The sequence below is a fragment of the Scardinius erythrophthalmus genome, assembly GCF_964197995.2.
Source record: "Scardinius erythrophthalmus genome assembly, chromosome: 1".
NCBI classification, from domain to species: domain Eukaryota; kingdom Metazoa; phylum Chordata; class Actinopteri; order Cypriniformes; family Leuciscidae; genus Scardinius; species Scardinius erythrophthalmus.
In genome coordinates, this window is record NC_138221.1 from 67,328,225 (window position 1) to 67,343,273 (window position 15,049).

Here is a 15,049-nt window from a genome sequence, read left to right on the forward strand (position 1 = left end):
CTATTTCATAGCTAATTATTTTTGCTTTGATTCAAATAAACCTGTTGTGATTGTACTGTAGTGTTTTGCATCAATATATTACAAACTTTGTTCAATGATTCCACTGTGTCTGTCGTATTCTCTCTACTACTGCAGTGCTTTTACAGAGATGTATTTACTGTACATGTAGTACCATAATGAAACCTGTATCACCTATTTTGTTCTACAATATTTAATGATTGTACGAACAATGACAGTGAAACTATCAGTTGCTTGTGTGTGGGTGATCTATAGTTATGTCTCAACGGTATTTCACAGTAAATTAGTTTTTTGAACCAATGATTGTGCAAGTGCAAGATTTCTTTAAAGATGTGAATGCACAATGCAATGTTTTGAACATTAGACAGCCTGTGTTACAAGTGATAACCGTTTTGAGTTTTGTGTCTAGAGTTTTGAAAAATGACATCAAGGTTATGAAAATAGTAGCAAAGTGATTGTAAAAAACTGTAAATGTCACCAACTAAGCAAGTCACTGGTTCTCCTCTGGCCAACGAGTGAACAGTGTATGATTATGATCCAGGCAGCGTTACAGGTCAGAAGTCAGATTGGATCAGAACATTAACAATATTTATCCAGTATTTATCCAATTCCATCTGGATGGAAGTCGGAGTCATCTCGCCGGTATGGAGACGAGTTTGAGGATCAGGGCCGATGGCTGTCGTGTCGATGAGGCCTCCACAGGGCTGATGAGGCTGACACTTAGGGAATGTGTTGTGGACATGTTTAGGTGCAGGTCCACCATCTGATCTGGATCCGGCCCGGATCCGGCTGACTTCAGTAAACCTCGGGATAAACAAAGACTAACATTACCGTAGATGCCATTCTTCTTATGATGTAACAAGTACATCAGGTGTACTCACACACACACACACACACACACACATTTTATTGCAGTGAACAGTTTTCTGAAGCGATCACCAGGCTGAAATGCTCCTCAAACACACTCGTGTCTCGTCTACAGTGTTTCCTCATCAGAACGCAGAGCTGCAGTTTTACACACACTCTGTTATATAACATGCTGAAGTCCTCCAGCACGCGAGATCATTAAACACTCATTACAGCGGAGTTAGTGTGTAAGTGGAGCTGGTCCTGTTCATGTCTTATAGCACCTCATTGAGCCGCTCACACACACACACACACACACACACACACACACACACACACACACACACACACACACACACACACACACACATTAGGGAAGTGAACTGGCTTTTAAACTCAACTTGAAATGAAAACTGAAGGATTTACTTTTAAAAACGGTTCAATAATAATAAATGTTCCTGGTTAGCCAAAGCGTACTGAAGGAGTCACAACTTTTAAACAGGAAAATGAAATGAAAGTCCAAAAGATTTTTTTTAAATGTGATATTTATTCATAAGCCCTCTATAAAAAATTGTAATACTAAACCACGTTTACAGTTGATACTCATAAAGTATTTTTTTTTTTGTAAAATGTTTACCCCAAAATCAAACCTTACTTTACACATGTACAATCTTTACAACATTTCAAAGCAAAGACAAAACAAAACAAAAACAAACAAACAATGGAAACAGATATAAAGATATACATCATTTTCATTTAACAAAGTTAGAATATCTCGTGTATCAGAGACTCTCGGACAAGCGGAATATTAAGTACATGCCTTCTGGCATTTAAAGAAAGCTGCTTTATTAGGACAGACGTTCCTGCGTCCTCCTCATCACTTCCTGTTACCCATCAGCCTTTGCGAAAAAAAGCTTAGAAATGCTGAGTGCCGTTCAAATATTTCGCCGTAGTAGTATTGCACCTTTGCCATGAACAAGTGACCTGCTCTTGTAACATATCAGACGTGCTGACCTGAATATCCTTGTTGACCTTTGACCTTCACTAATGAAGTTTCTCCCCTGGTTTAAGAGGAGATTGTGTCCAACAGCAACTCTGAATCTGTGTGACTTACAGACAGGTCCTCAGATAATAAGCATGCTTGACGTATGCGAAGTACATTCACAACTCTATCCAGTGCCCTCTTGTGTCAAAACAGTCAAACATAAAGGCCGAGTACAAAAAGGCACACATACTTGCGCACACACACAACCTTGTTATATCAACCTTGCTCTGATTACAAGAGTTTTTTAAATAGTCAAATCCTAATACATACCAGTCATATATGATCTCAAACTATTAATAGGGAGCAAGTCAAGCACAGGCTGGATTCCAGCGTAGTTCTTACTAAATACGGTGAAGTGTATACTGTTTACTACCTACTTTTGCTTGTTTAAAGGTAGGGTAGGCAATTTTGGAGTGGCTAGCGTTAGCAAGTTAGCTTTGAAAGCATGAGATCCCACCCTCCCTTCTGAGCATCTTCAAAACCGTAACATCACAGGTTTCCAAATCTCTTCTAAATTACAGTAGTTATGGCGTGAACGCAGCATAAACTTGTGTTTTGGTTGAGGAGGAACTGTAAAAGGCGGCGGCTGTTTCGTTTGTGTCTCTCAGTGACTGACGTCTGTCTACAACTCTGCATAGCATTAAACGCGCTGATGACGTGTGATTTATGCGCGGAGGTATGAAAATACATATGTTAACGGGCAGGAGGGAGATCCTATCATTGCGTTCGGACCAAGTGCAATGATTGGACGAACATTTTATGGTCCTACGCCTTCCACAGACGATATATATCCATATAAATACATTTAGGCCACTTAATTTATTGATTGCTATCAGGATGTGAAGAGACTTTCAACCAAGTGGCAACTTTCCTGTCTCTCTCTCTCTCTTGAATCCAACACGGAAGTGACTTAAGCTGCAATTCATCGACTGGCCACTAGAGACAGGCTGCAAAAGAGACTCAATCCCATAGACCCCCATGTTAAAATGCACAACTTCACAGCAGAAAAAAAAAACATGTTTACAGCCTGGTGCAAAAAGTGTTTTTGGTCTATAAAGCAAATTTTGCCCTTCATGACGACTGTGAGAGGGGTGATTGTTTTTTTATAACTCATCAGTTTAGATTTTATTAAGCCTTAAAGTTGTGCATAATTAAGGGCGTGGCCACTTGAGTGACAGGTGGATTGTGGCTGATGTCACTACTAGCCGTTTGTCGGCTGTCTGTTAGCGTCACGTCACCTCAGCTAATCCGCCTCGTTGCACATTTTCGGTTATCCAAGATGGCGACGACCGGCTCCGCCCACTTTAGGCTTCAAAAATGCTCTTCAGAAACATACGGGTAACGTCACGGACACTACGTCCATTTTTTTTACAGTCAATGCTTTCAACCAGCATAACGAAAAAGGTTTCTGGAACAAATCGCCTACCCTGCCTTTAATGCAGCAAGTTATCATCTTGACAATAAAAATCCAATGTTGTGTGCCATTTACATTTGGCTTTCTGATCAAATGATGAGCTGAGAAAGAGAGAGTCGTTCTTCTGGTTCAGACATCACCGGAAATAAAAGTTGAGCGCTTTGCATTGTGGGATACATCTGTGGTATACTGCGCATTTTGGCAAATGTGGTACTGTAGGTCATCCAGGTATTCTAAACATACTGAAAATTAGGGACGCACGATATATCGGCCACCATATGGGTATCGGACGATATATGGAAATTTTTTCATTTTATCGTTATCGGCCTGATAAGAAAATTTGGCCGATATATTAAAGCTGATAAATAATGTATTATTTCCTTCAGCTGAGACTCTTCAGATTGCTTGAAATATGATTGAAATCACTTCAAAAAAGGAAAATACAGTTAAGTGCAACATATCCAGCGCTTGTCTGTCATAACGGCTACATAAAATTAAAATGAGAACGTTATAATAATGTGTTTGGGACATGGCTTTTGATGGTGAGATTTTTGTTTTTGTAATCAGGCTCTCAAAATTGATATAAAAATTTGGATTTAGATTTATCGGCCAATATATCGGTTATCGGCTTTCAAATATAAATGATTATCGGTTATCGGCCAAAATGTCATATTGGTGCATCCCTAGAGAAAATATGCATTCTGTGCACAGTATACACACTTCAGCAGTAAGAGCTCTTCTAAACATAGCCACATATATGCTCTCCTTCAAGGCTCTCTGCTGTGAACAAACGACAAGGCCAAACGTGACCGTGGGGACTTTCTGCTAGTTCATTTGTAAATCTAAACGGATGGGGTAAACGGTCAGGAAACGAGGGGTCAGTGAACGGCGTCACTTCCCCTGCAGGGCCGGGGCAGTTGTTAATGGGGTGGCAAGAGGTGAAGGACTGACTGTAACACATTTAGTGCCACACTTTTGGGTCAAATAGATCCCAGCAAATAAGACATTTTCATCATGATCCATTGGTTTTGTAATGAAACAGAAACACTGCCAATAAATAAACACTAAAACTTGGAAAAAAAAAACAATACATACATAATACTTGAACAATACAGTGAAGATTGCATAATCAGAAATTACCATATTTGGCACAAAAAGAAGAACGCTGTGATTGTGTGAGCCTTTCAAAACAGTGGATGCTCCTTCATGCATGAATGCGATTGTCCCTCACAGTGAAGAATGAGCGCATGGAGGACAGTCTGACTGGACAACAACGTCTCTATGAGCTCCGACAATCCCTCGCTTTTAGTGCCCTGACCCTGGGATACTAAGATAAAGAATCAGGTGGATTTCACCGTTAGCACTAGCAGAAAAACCCCGCTTGATGGGTGCTAAATAAAATAAAAATGAGCAAAGAAATATGTAAATACAGTGCAGGATGCATTTGAAAACAAAAGAAATGCATCAGATACAGTAATAACACATGTCGGAATTGTTTTTCAGGTTCTTCTGGTATCATATACCAGTGTTTTAGGTGAATCTCACAAATTCGATCAAGATCAAACAAATCGTTGTGTCCAGGCAGACCTTCTGATTTTCATTAAAATATTATAGTTATGGGAATAACAATTTTCCCACATTACAGCAATGAGAGTTTTAGGGGGGAAATGTGCTTAATGTCACTATGCATCAGTTTAAATGGTCCTAAAATCAGGCTTTGTGTTCATTATGCAAAGCACATTTCTTTATGATTTTGAAGTGGCCTGGAAGTTTCTTTATGAGATTCACCCTTTTTACTCTCCTTATTTGTAGACTCAAAAACTGATTAAATTCAATCACTCATGTCAAATTACTACTTGTAATACAATTTTAAAGTGTCAATACTTGTTTCCCTTTGTTTTAGCATTAAAGTGTTGAGTCTGCAAACATAAGCAACAACAAATCGGAGTAAGACATTAGAGGAACAAATGCCCAAAGTGCAGCCGATAAAAGGATGGCGACCCATCATGTGACCCCCCTCTCTCTCTCTGAAAGAGAAAACGGGAGCGGGACGGTTCCTCTCTCACTGTATCAGCAGGCCGTGTGCAGTGCAATGCATACAACATCAGTTCACCCTCTCACAACCACTATATCTTCCACTTATACAAAAATAAATCAATCAAAACATGGCAAGATAAGCCTCTGTACATTACACTTATATAAAATAGCTTTGAATATTTACATATAGACAACAACAAAAACACACACACGCACGCACACACAAAAAACACAAGCAACCTGTCCTGTACAATATACACCTGAATAAAAAGACATGTTAAGAGGTACTGAAGTGTATGGCTTGATAGGAGATAATTCCCTATTTATATATATATATATATATATATATATATATATATATATATATATATATATATATATATATATATATATATATATATATATATATATATATATATATACATATATATATACACATAAATGAAATTAATATATTTATACTTATATGTACTTAAATATCCCTGGAATCATGAAAGTGACGTGCGAGGAGCGCCCAACACAACGCCACGGCCTACAACTCAAGGCTCAAGTCTTCATAGTCGTCCGCCATGTTCTCCAAACCAAGAGTTTTGCTTTGGTGATCTAAGATCAGATAAACGAACGGTTCATGGAAAATCAGATCCACAATACGTCCATTAGATAACCTCCCAGAAGAGAATTGGGACCATGGATAAACCGCATCTACTCTGAAGGGTCGTGTAGATATCTTCCCAGAGTTTATGGGTGTACTTCCAGGTCCTCTGTCAGAGCGTCCAGTGCAGCCCAGCTTCTTATTTCCAATGCATCTCTGACTTTGGACCAAAGAAACTCAGTAGTATCCCGAAGTCCAGTGCTAACAGAGTAGGGACATGCCGTTTGCAGAGAGCAGTTGTCCACTGGTGGGGTCGTAGGTGCCGGCCAGGTAGTACAGGTCGTGAAAACTCCCATCAGCCCTCCTGTTGCGGGTCAATCGCTCGTACTCCTCGCGTGTGACCACCTGGCACTTATGAGAGATTGTCTGGACGTCGTTGTCATCCTCATGGCAGGACTGGTACAAGGCATGCTAGGGAAAAGGAAAAATGTCCTTCAACAACAACTCTCAATGCCTGCTAGCATACTAGGACTGCCCCCTATAGTCGATTATATGTTAGTCGGCCAGGATTTTATGAGTTCGCTAGTCGCAGAAAAAAAAGGGAGTTGCGATGTTACGCGGAAAGATTGAGTCCTTGAGGGAATTACAGTTTGTCAGGCAGGAAATCAAAACGTCCAAATCATCCATCGACCTCAAATATGGCTTATCATTTGAAACATGTTAGTAGTAGCAACTTTACCTGGCCGTTGGCTCTAATGTTACCCTAAATGTGCGCTTTTATTAGACACATATCCAGGTGTCTTCACGGAGTGAGGGAGCTAAAGTATCAGCACGACATGGAGGCGCTGGCGTGATCACTTGCATTTTTGGTTATAAGATAAGAGTAATATATCATTTGAAACTTTAAAAGGTCTACTTTTATGTGTGTTGATTCACAATAACAACAAAAACAAACAGGAATCGCTTTCTGCCTCCGTGAACTGCATCACAAAAATTAACCGAAACACAGCATATGCTTGCCTCACACTCATTAGAAATTTATCTATAGAAAGCTTGAAATGTATACTTTTGAATAAACCAATTCAAATAAAAAACGAATACTCTTTATGTAATCCATATGAAAAGTGCATTTCTCTCTAAAGGCACATCCACTATCATTGTCAGCTTTATCTTTGCAGCCGACACTGACTCAGAAAACACAAGTTCATTATTAATTAATAAAAATGTCTCTTTACTATTTTTTCAGACACATTCCTAATCAATACTGTTCCCTGTGGTTTGTGGAAAGCTTTATGTGTGGAATAGGCTATATATATATATATATATATATATATATATATATATATATATATATATATATATATATATATATTACATATATATATATATATTACATATATATATATTACATATATATATATATATATATATATTAAAGGCTCATTATGGTTTAGTATTCCCCCAATATATATATATATATATATATATATATATGTAAATAAATTAATATAATTAGTCAATTAGTCAACTAATGGCTTAAATGAACGACTACAAGTCGACAAGAAAGATCTTCAGTCGGGGGCAGCCCTAAATACCAGTGTTTCAGTACTCACTGTCAAAACTTAGTTCAGATATTTATAGAATGAGTCCATCATGACTGAAAGGCTTCCAGATATCTGGATACTTACTTTGCCATCACGATGTCTCTTGCCCAGCTTGGTCTCTTCAGGGTGATAGAACCACTTGACCTTCACGACCATGCTGTTCTGCCACGACTCCCAGAAACTCTCTATGCAGCCGATCAACGGCAGATGAGGCTGGCCGGTGGAAAGAAACACAGCACAGTCTCCGACCCGAACCACGTCCTTGCCACGCACTATGGCCTTGTAGAAAAGCTTCCGTGCCTTTCCCTTACGTCCACGCCGCTAATGTAATAAAGAGAGCTTCAGAGTTTTGCATATGTTTGAAAATGACAGTTATTTTGTTTGCTTAACCCTCATTCTTTCCTCGCGTTTTGTAACACATCTTTCCCTCGTGGGTCAAAATTTTTTCACATTTTTATTTAAAAATAAATAAATAAATAACCTTTAAAATACTAGATATTAGAAATTAATAATAAATAAATAGTAATGTAAGCACATTCCTCACATTCTTTCAACTTAAATTCAAAATAACTCACAATTTCATGCATAATCCTTTTAATTCAGCCCAAAATATCTTACACGCATTACTGTCTTTGCCGACCTCTTGTGGGAAAAAAAATAATAACATGATATTTCATGACTCTAGCCACTAGATGGTCTTATAGCTCTATAAGGAGCAAATGAGCTGTTTCCGCTGGGTCCTAAAGTCATTTTCCTTCAGTATGCATTCAGATACATTTGTAGACATTATAAAATAATTTTTACAAAAAGATTTTCAGGTCAACAAGACCCGAGGAAAGGATGAGGGTTAAGTTTACAGGAATGAGATGGCAAATATAACGATTGTTTCCAACCAGGCCCATCTGCTATTGTTTGCAGTATAGTTAACCACCCACTGGTTAGAAACTCACACCATTTGTTGAGCCTAGACCATATTGGCATTGTAACTATAATGGTAAGTACCAAACCACAAGCCTCTATATTTGGACTCTAAAAAAATGGTACCAGTGCATGCCTAGTTGAGCCAGAAATTGACAAGACAGAATTACTTAGAGCAATGTTTTGAAATCCGCTCAGAGTTAGTGTTTACACCCTTTAGGTCAGGGGTGCCACTGCCCTGCAAAGTTCAGCTCCAACCCTAATTAAACACACCTGAACCAGCTAATCAAGGTCTTCAGGATTACTGGAAACTTCCAGGCAGGTGTTTTAGAGCTGGTTGGAGCTAAAATCTGAAGGACAGTGGCCCTCCAGGACCGGAGTTTGACACAAGTGCTTTAGGATATAAATCTGCAAATGTTGTTGACTATGCACATTAAAGGAATACGCCGACTTTTTGGGACTTTAGCTTATTCACCGTATCCCCCTGAGTTAGATAATAGATAAGTGCCGTAACTCTGTCTGACGCACCCACCGCTAGCCTAGCTTAGCACAAAGACTGGAGGTAAACGGCTCCAGCTAGCATACAGCTCCCAATAAGTGACAAAATAAGTGACAAAAGGCACAGAGATAAAAAGGGTATGTATGGACTTATCTAACTCTGGGGGATACGGTGAATAAGCTGAAGTCCCAAAAAGTCGGCGTCTTCCTTTAACCTGGAGTAGGTTAACAAAGCAGGGATAGAAGCTGTTATCTTTTCAAAAAGGACTCACTTGTGTGGGGTTTCCTGACCACCTCCACAGCTGTCTAGATGGCAGGATTGGTGACACTCTGGGCTTGGTATGGTCTGCTAGAAGCCGTTGCCTCTTAACCAGATCTTTGGAGGATTTTGAGTGTGAACTGGGACAGTCTTTCCTCTTCGGTGGCTTGCCGCTAGCACTGTGGTTGCTATGCCCTTCTTTGGCAGTGGACACGGCCACGGCTTTGGCCACAAAGGAGTGTCGTACGGGTCCCATGGGGGGTTCAGGCGTCTGGAGCAATGGATGATGGGGGGTCAGGCAACTCTGGAGGAGCAACGTTGAGGTTTCCTCATCCTCCGAGCTGTAAGAAGAGTCGTTTTCAGAAGAGCACAAACTGGAGCTCGAAAGAGAGCCTGAGCTGGAGGAGCTGGAGGAACCTGAGGAAGACGAGGAGACTGAGATGCGTGAGAGAAATTGACCAGCTGTTCTCAAACCTCCAGAAGCAGAAGCAAGTCCTGCCCTCGTCTTCACATCTTCCTCTTCCTCGTCCATGTCCGAGTAAGAGCTTTGGCAGTCTCTGTGGCAGCCAATGTTCAAGTCTCCATACTCAATGGGTATTGATGGTGAGGGCTTCCTCTGGACTGATGTCCCTTTCAGCAGGAGCTCTGCTCTTGATCCGTCACCTTTCCTATTGTCTTTGACCAGCAGAACTGGGTGTGAATACGCCTCTGCCCTGGGAAGACCACCTACACCATTGGAGCCAAATCCTGAGGCTCCCAGCAACAGGAGAGCCTTACCGTTCTTGGTTTTTGGAGATGTTACCCCTTCATGGTCCAATTTGACTAGAAACTCTGCTTTCTTGCCCCGAGGTGGTGCTGGCTCCTCAATCCTCTTCTTTTGACCATAAGAGGAGTTCTTGCCCTCTAGTGAAATCCCGGATATCTGACTACCAAAGGATGAATAACCGTTAGCTATGCTGCTGAAGGAGTCTACCTCAAAAGAGCTACTGCTAAAGAGGCCTTTGGTTGGGGTCGTCATGGATAATGAAGGTCGGGAGGATGTTTCCATCACCCTGCCTTTCAAGGCCTTCTTCGAAGAGGAGCCGTTGAGCTGGAAAATGTTAACAGGGATTCTCTTCCTGGGTGCAGCCATTGATGGCCATGTAATAGCAGATGTTGAGCTCTTGGCTACACTGTCTGAGAGAGACTTCTTTAGCCCTGAACCTTTAGGCCTCCCTGTAAAGAAATAAACGTTACAGTAAACCCTAGGTTGATCAACATTCACAGAGTCTTAAGGCCCGATCACACCACTATATTCACGTCCACACCAACGAACGCCAACAGTCTTTTTATTCTAAGCACGCTGCGATTTCAAAGTAGCGAAAATGGCTGCTTTACGTTACACAAAAACATCAAAAGAAAAACAGGCGCTTTTGGGTACACAATATATCCTTAAAAGACGGGAGGAGTTGGGAGAATTTGTCACTCTGATTAAGAGAGTTGTCGTCTTTTGAAGACAAATGTTATTCGTACTTTCGAATGAATTAATATCAGTTTGTTGCACTTACACGTCTTTTACCAGCAGATGTCCTCAGCATACTACGTTACGAGTTCATCTAAATTACACTAGACTAGCTAGATTCACTTACAGTGAATTTAGCTGACGAAGTCAATAGTAGAATAAAAACAACGCTAGCCTCCATAATGAATCCATACATCCATTTTTTTAAACGTATCATTGAAAAGGGGGTTTGACTTGTCAAACAGTGGTGGATCTTTGGCGATTAACTTCTCCACAATGTCGTCTGCCACTTTAAATTCGAGTGGATTCTGATTGGCTGTCTGTGTTTTATCGTTCGACAGCTGGAAAAAAAATCGATCCCAAACGACATTGTTCCTTATATTTTTATCGTTATAGCTGTGGCGTGGACTCTGCTATTCTTTAATATGGAGAATGATTTTTAGAACTATATCTTTATCATTATTGTCCTTGGTGTGAAAGGGCCTTTAGACAGCATTCTAAGGGCATTATAGGCACATTTGGAAAGCCGTCTAGATAGGTAGATCACAAGGGTTTGAGGCAAAGCGAGAGTGAAATATGTTCTCTGTTGGTTTATTGTAGAGAGAACAGGCCGAGAGTCATACCTGGTCTTCTGACTGGCTTATCCTGAGCTTTGAATCTGTCTGTTCTTGCCATCCTGCTTCCTTGCATGGAGATATTTTTGCCAAGCTGTCCCTCAGGGACAAGCACAGGACTCGACTCAGTGCCTGAAAGAGCAAAGGAGGTGTCATTTTATTTTTGAAGCTTGTTAAAATGCTGTGTTAAATATATGTGAATATAACGATAAAAGCTCTGTTTCAAATCCTAGTTTTCGAGCTAGACAGCAAGTAGACAGCTAAGCTTCTACGATACCACGTTTTGGCCAAAACCTAAGGCAGCATGTATTTATTAATGCCACACTCTTTTGGAATCGAATGTGAGTTTTAGTCATATCTCTTGTGCAATTTAAATGAGAAGTGATATTTTTGTGAATGGCTGTAAACAGGGTCGCTGACTAAATTGTTTTTAATCAATTACTTGTTAAATTTTTTTCTACTTAGAAGTGGTTTGGTGCTGTTCAACTGGTGACAGAATGGTTGGGAGGAGCATGAAGACTAATTTTCACACATAAATCGGCACCTCTGAGTCCAGATCTTAAATTCATTGAAAGTCTTTGGGATGTGCTGGAGGAGACTTTACAGAGTGCCGTTCATTTATTTCTGTTAAGGTTTGGACTCAAAGGTGCCAATTGATTTGGGAAAATAATTCTTCAAGCTCCTTCCAACCATTCTTTTACAATCTGAGCCTGATGAATCTTGACATTGTCCTCCTGGAATATGGCCTTGATGTGTCTTCCTACATGGTTGTTTAAGAAATGAAAAGCTACACAACTCAATCAATTAGGCTTAGAAGAACTGTTGCCAAACATATAACATGCTAGAAACATAATAATCACTGCAAATGTTGCCTGTGTAGCCAGAGCTAGCTCACTAGGATTTAGAAAAGGTTTTTAAAACAGAGCAAATGACCGATTAGTGGGACCTACATTGGATTTGATATCCGGGAGGAAGAAAGCGAATATTAGAGAGAGAGATCCACCCTCTATCTCCATCATCAAACTCCACCATAACCCCACCGGGTTTACCTTCATCACCACCTAGGAGACCAGCAGAACCAGTTAATGTACTAGAATCACTTTACAGTAGTTCTTTAACCTTTGTTTGAATGATTCAAACAAACACTCACATATATAAATTTGAAATGATTATAAGGACGGGGTAAAATAGTATCTGTGTCTCACCCCTTCGCACATATCCCGGGTAAAGACAACGCGAGCGCTCACTCCAGTAAGCACACACTCTAGTACCTTCTGTTAGCACAGTCTCGGTGTCAGGGCGTACGTCCAGTACCTAACACACACACACAGGAACAAACTTCTGTCAGGCAATGCCAGTGAAAGTGGTTTTGGACTCCCAAGATGATAAATGACACACACACACAGAAGTCAATCAGTGAGCCCTTATGAAAGCGGCACTTATCTCATGCCAGCGTGTTCGGGCTGAAAGCCACGGAAGCGGAGGTGCGGTAAACACTAAACTTGCTGAGTAATAATGAGGAGTGTGTGAATGGTGCGACTGTGATTGCAGGTTTGCAGCGTTTCTCTGTCTAACAGAGCGCCCAGATCCCTCCATTCAGCTCAAACCCCCTTTCAGGTTTCTTTAATTTACTGTTGCCATGGTAACAGGCTCTGTGTCTGACTGATGGGATGTGAAGCTGGAAGGGTGTGTGTGTGTGTGTGTGTGTGTGTGTGTGTGTAAGATTGGTGTCAAAGGTACATGGAGGATTGAAGTTTAGTGTAATTAGAGACAGCTGCTGTAGACCGTTTACACAATGAAACAGCTGGATTACACAAGTGTGTGTGTGTGTGTGTGTAGAGTAGCAAAGAGAAATATGAACAATTAAGAAGGAAGCAGTAACAATAGGAAATGTTTGAATGGAGTTGATAAAGTACACTACTGATGAAGAGTTCAATGTAGAGTAAAATGGCTGATTAATTAAACGGTTTCAGTTTAAAAAAAAATACAAAATACAAAAATGTGGCATTTTTTTGTTTGCCTAATTTTCTAACAAACTTTATTCAGGGTTCATACAGACACTGTTAAATGAAATTCCAGGCCTATTAAAGCACTACTTTTTTGGTTTTCAAGGCCTACAATCAGAGATCGCACTTATAAAACAATATCTTTATTTTTAAGTTTTTGTTTTTTTACTCATATTACAGATATAAGGCATCCAAAATGCAACTTATTATATTACTTATAATTAATATATATTAAATACAGTTTATAATGGCTTTTATTGTTCATTGTTGTTACTTCATATCCAGAAACAGTTTGTCTTCTCTGGGTTATCAGACGGGCAGCCGTGTTAGCTTTGCATGAAAAGAATATATTCGTTTTTTCGAAAAAATTTAACTATTTCATATCGTATTTAAATAAGTATATCATATATAAGTATATAAGTATACCTCTTCATTAATATGGCTGTTTTCAAGGGTTCTCCAGGACTTTCAAGTCAAATTCAAGTACTTTAAGCACCTTGTACGAACCCTGTTTATTGCATCATATAGTGTACAGTATATATACACAGACACACACATATATATATATACATATATATATATATATATATATATATATATATATATATATATGAAGAGTTCAGATGCAAAAACCTCTAAATGCCATCTGAAATTTCCTCCTAGAATGATAATTTTTATCAAGCTCGTATATTTAAGTTCAGTAATTTCACTTAAATGGCAATGAAAATTACCTATTAATTGCCATTTAAGTGAAATTATTGAACTTAAAAATACGAGCTTGATAAAAATGATCATTCTAGGAGGAAATTTCAGATGGCACTTAGAGGCTTTTGCATCTGAAAAAATCGGGTCAACCTCTATCTAGTCTGTCTAGTAAATGAAAATGTGTACTAAGTCAATGTTTTGTGTCAGTGCCACTGATCCTTGTGCAAGATGTTATTAGAAATGTGGAAAACAAGCGAGTCAACACCACTGATCTCTACCAACACAAACACACGAGCCAGAAGGAAAGAGGTTACAAGCTAAACTGAACAGACGCCAGGAATGCACTGCGGTTCACACTATATAATTACACTCCATTGGCTTAGATTAGCTACAATGTTGTTATAACCTGTGAAACTAACATTGAGGGAGAACAGCCAATGCATTCAGAAACATCTAGATGGAGCAAAGCTGAATGGGACAGAACCCAGTTTCTGAAACATGTTTTTAACACTCAGTCTTATCGCCAGTCAATCCATAAAGTAGGCTATGACTGTTTTCAAGCAGGTTTCCCACCTAGGCGATGACAGAATTTTCATTTTTGAGGGACTATAACTCTCAGTGCCAGATTTACTGACAGCTTGGGTTAGCGCAAACCCTCTTTTGGTAAAAAAAATTCTGTGACGATTTACTAAAGACTGAAAAAGCGTGAAGACAGTTTTTTTTTTGCAGCTGATCTTATTGCATATGCATTTGTAGGAGTTTCCCTTTCAGACACAAAATTTATGGGAGGAGAGTATTCAAATAAATCACGCAAGGTGGTTTACTAAGGTTTGTGCTTGTCAATTTACAGGTGTTTGCGCTATTATTTACCGCCCAAAAAAGCACGTCTTAAACCAGACGCTAAAATGGTAGATTGTGTTGGTCATTATGGAAATGATTTTTTAATTTGAGTGTAAGTCAGTGGATCACGAGGAGAACTTTACACTCACAAC

General features: G+C 39.6%; 1 protein-coding gene across 2 annotated transcripts in view; it reads right to left on the bottom strand.

Moving 5' to 3' along the window:
* Positions 1-6,066: 6,066 nt before the first annotated feature.
* The window catches only part of bahcc1a (BAH domain and coiled-coil containing 1a), a 126,609-nt gene continuing 117,626 nt past the window's right edge, over positions 6,067-15,049 (bottom strand). For both annotated transcript variants that reach the window (XM_081360718.1, XM_081360719.1), the window contains 6 exons: positions 12,552-12,660; positions 12,297-12,407; positions 11,356-11,478; positions 9,245-10,446; positions 7,641-7,877; positions 6,067-6,423 (listed from right to left, as the gene is read on the bottom strand). In XM_081360718.1, the coding sequence (XP_081216844.1) occupies positions 6,214-6,423; positions 7,641-7,877; positions 9,245-10,446; positions 11,356-11,478; positions 12,297-12,407; positions 12,552-12,660 (1,992 nt within the window). In that variant the 3' untranslated portion in view covers positions 6,067-6,213. The remainder of the gene's footprint in view (positions 6,424-7,640; positions 7,878-9,244; positions 10,447-11,355; positions 11,479-12,296; positions 12,408-12,551; positions 12,661-15,049) is intronic.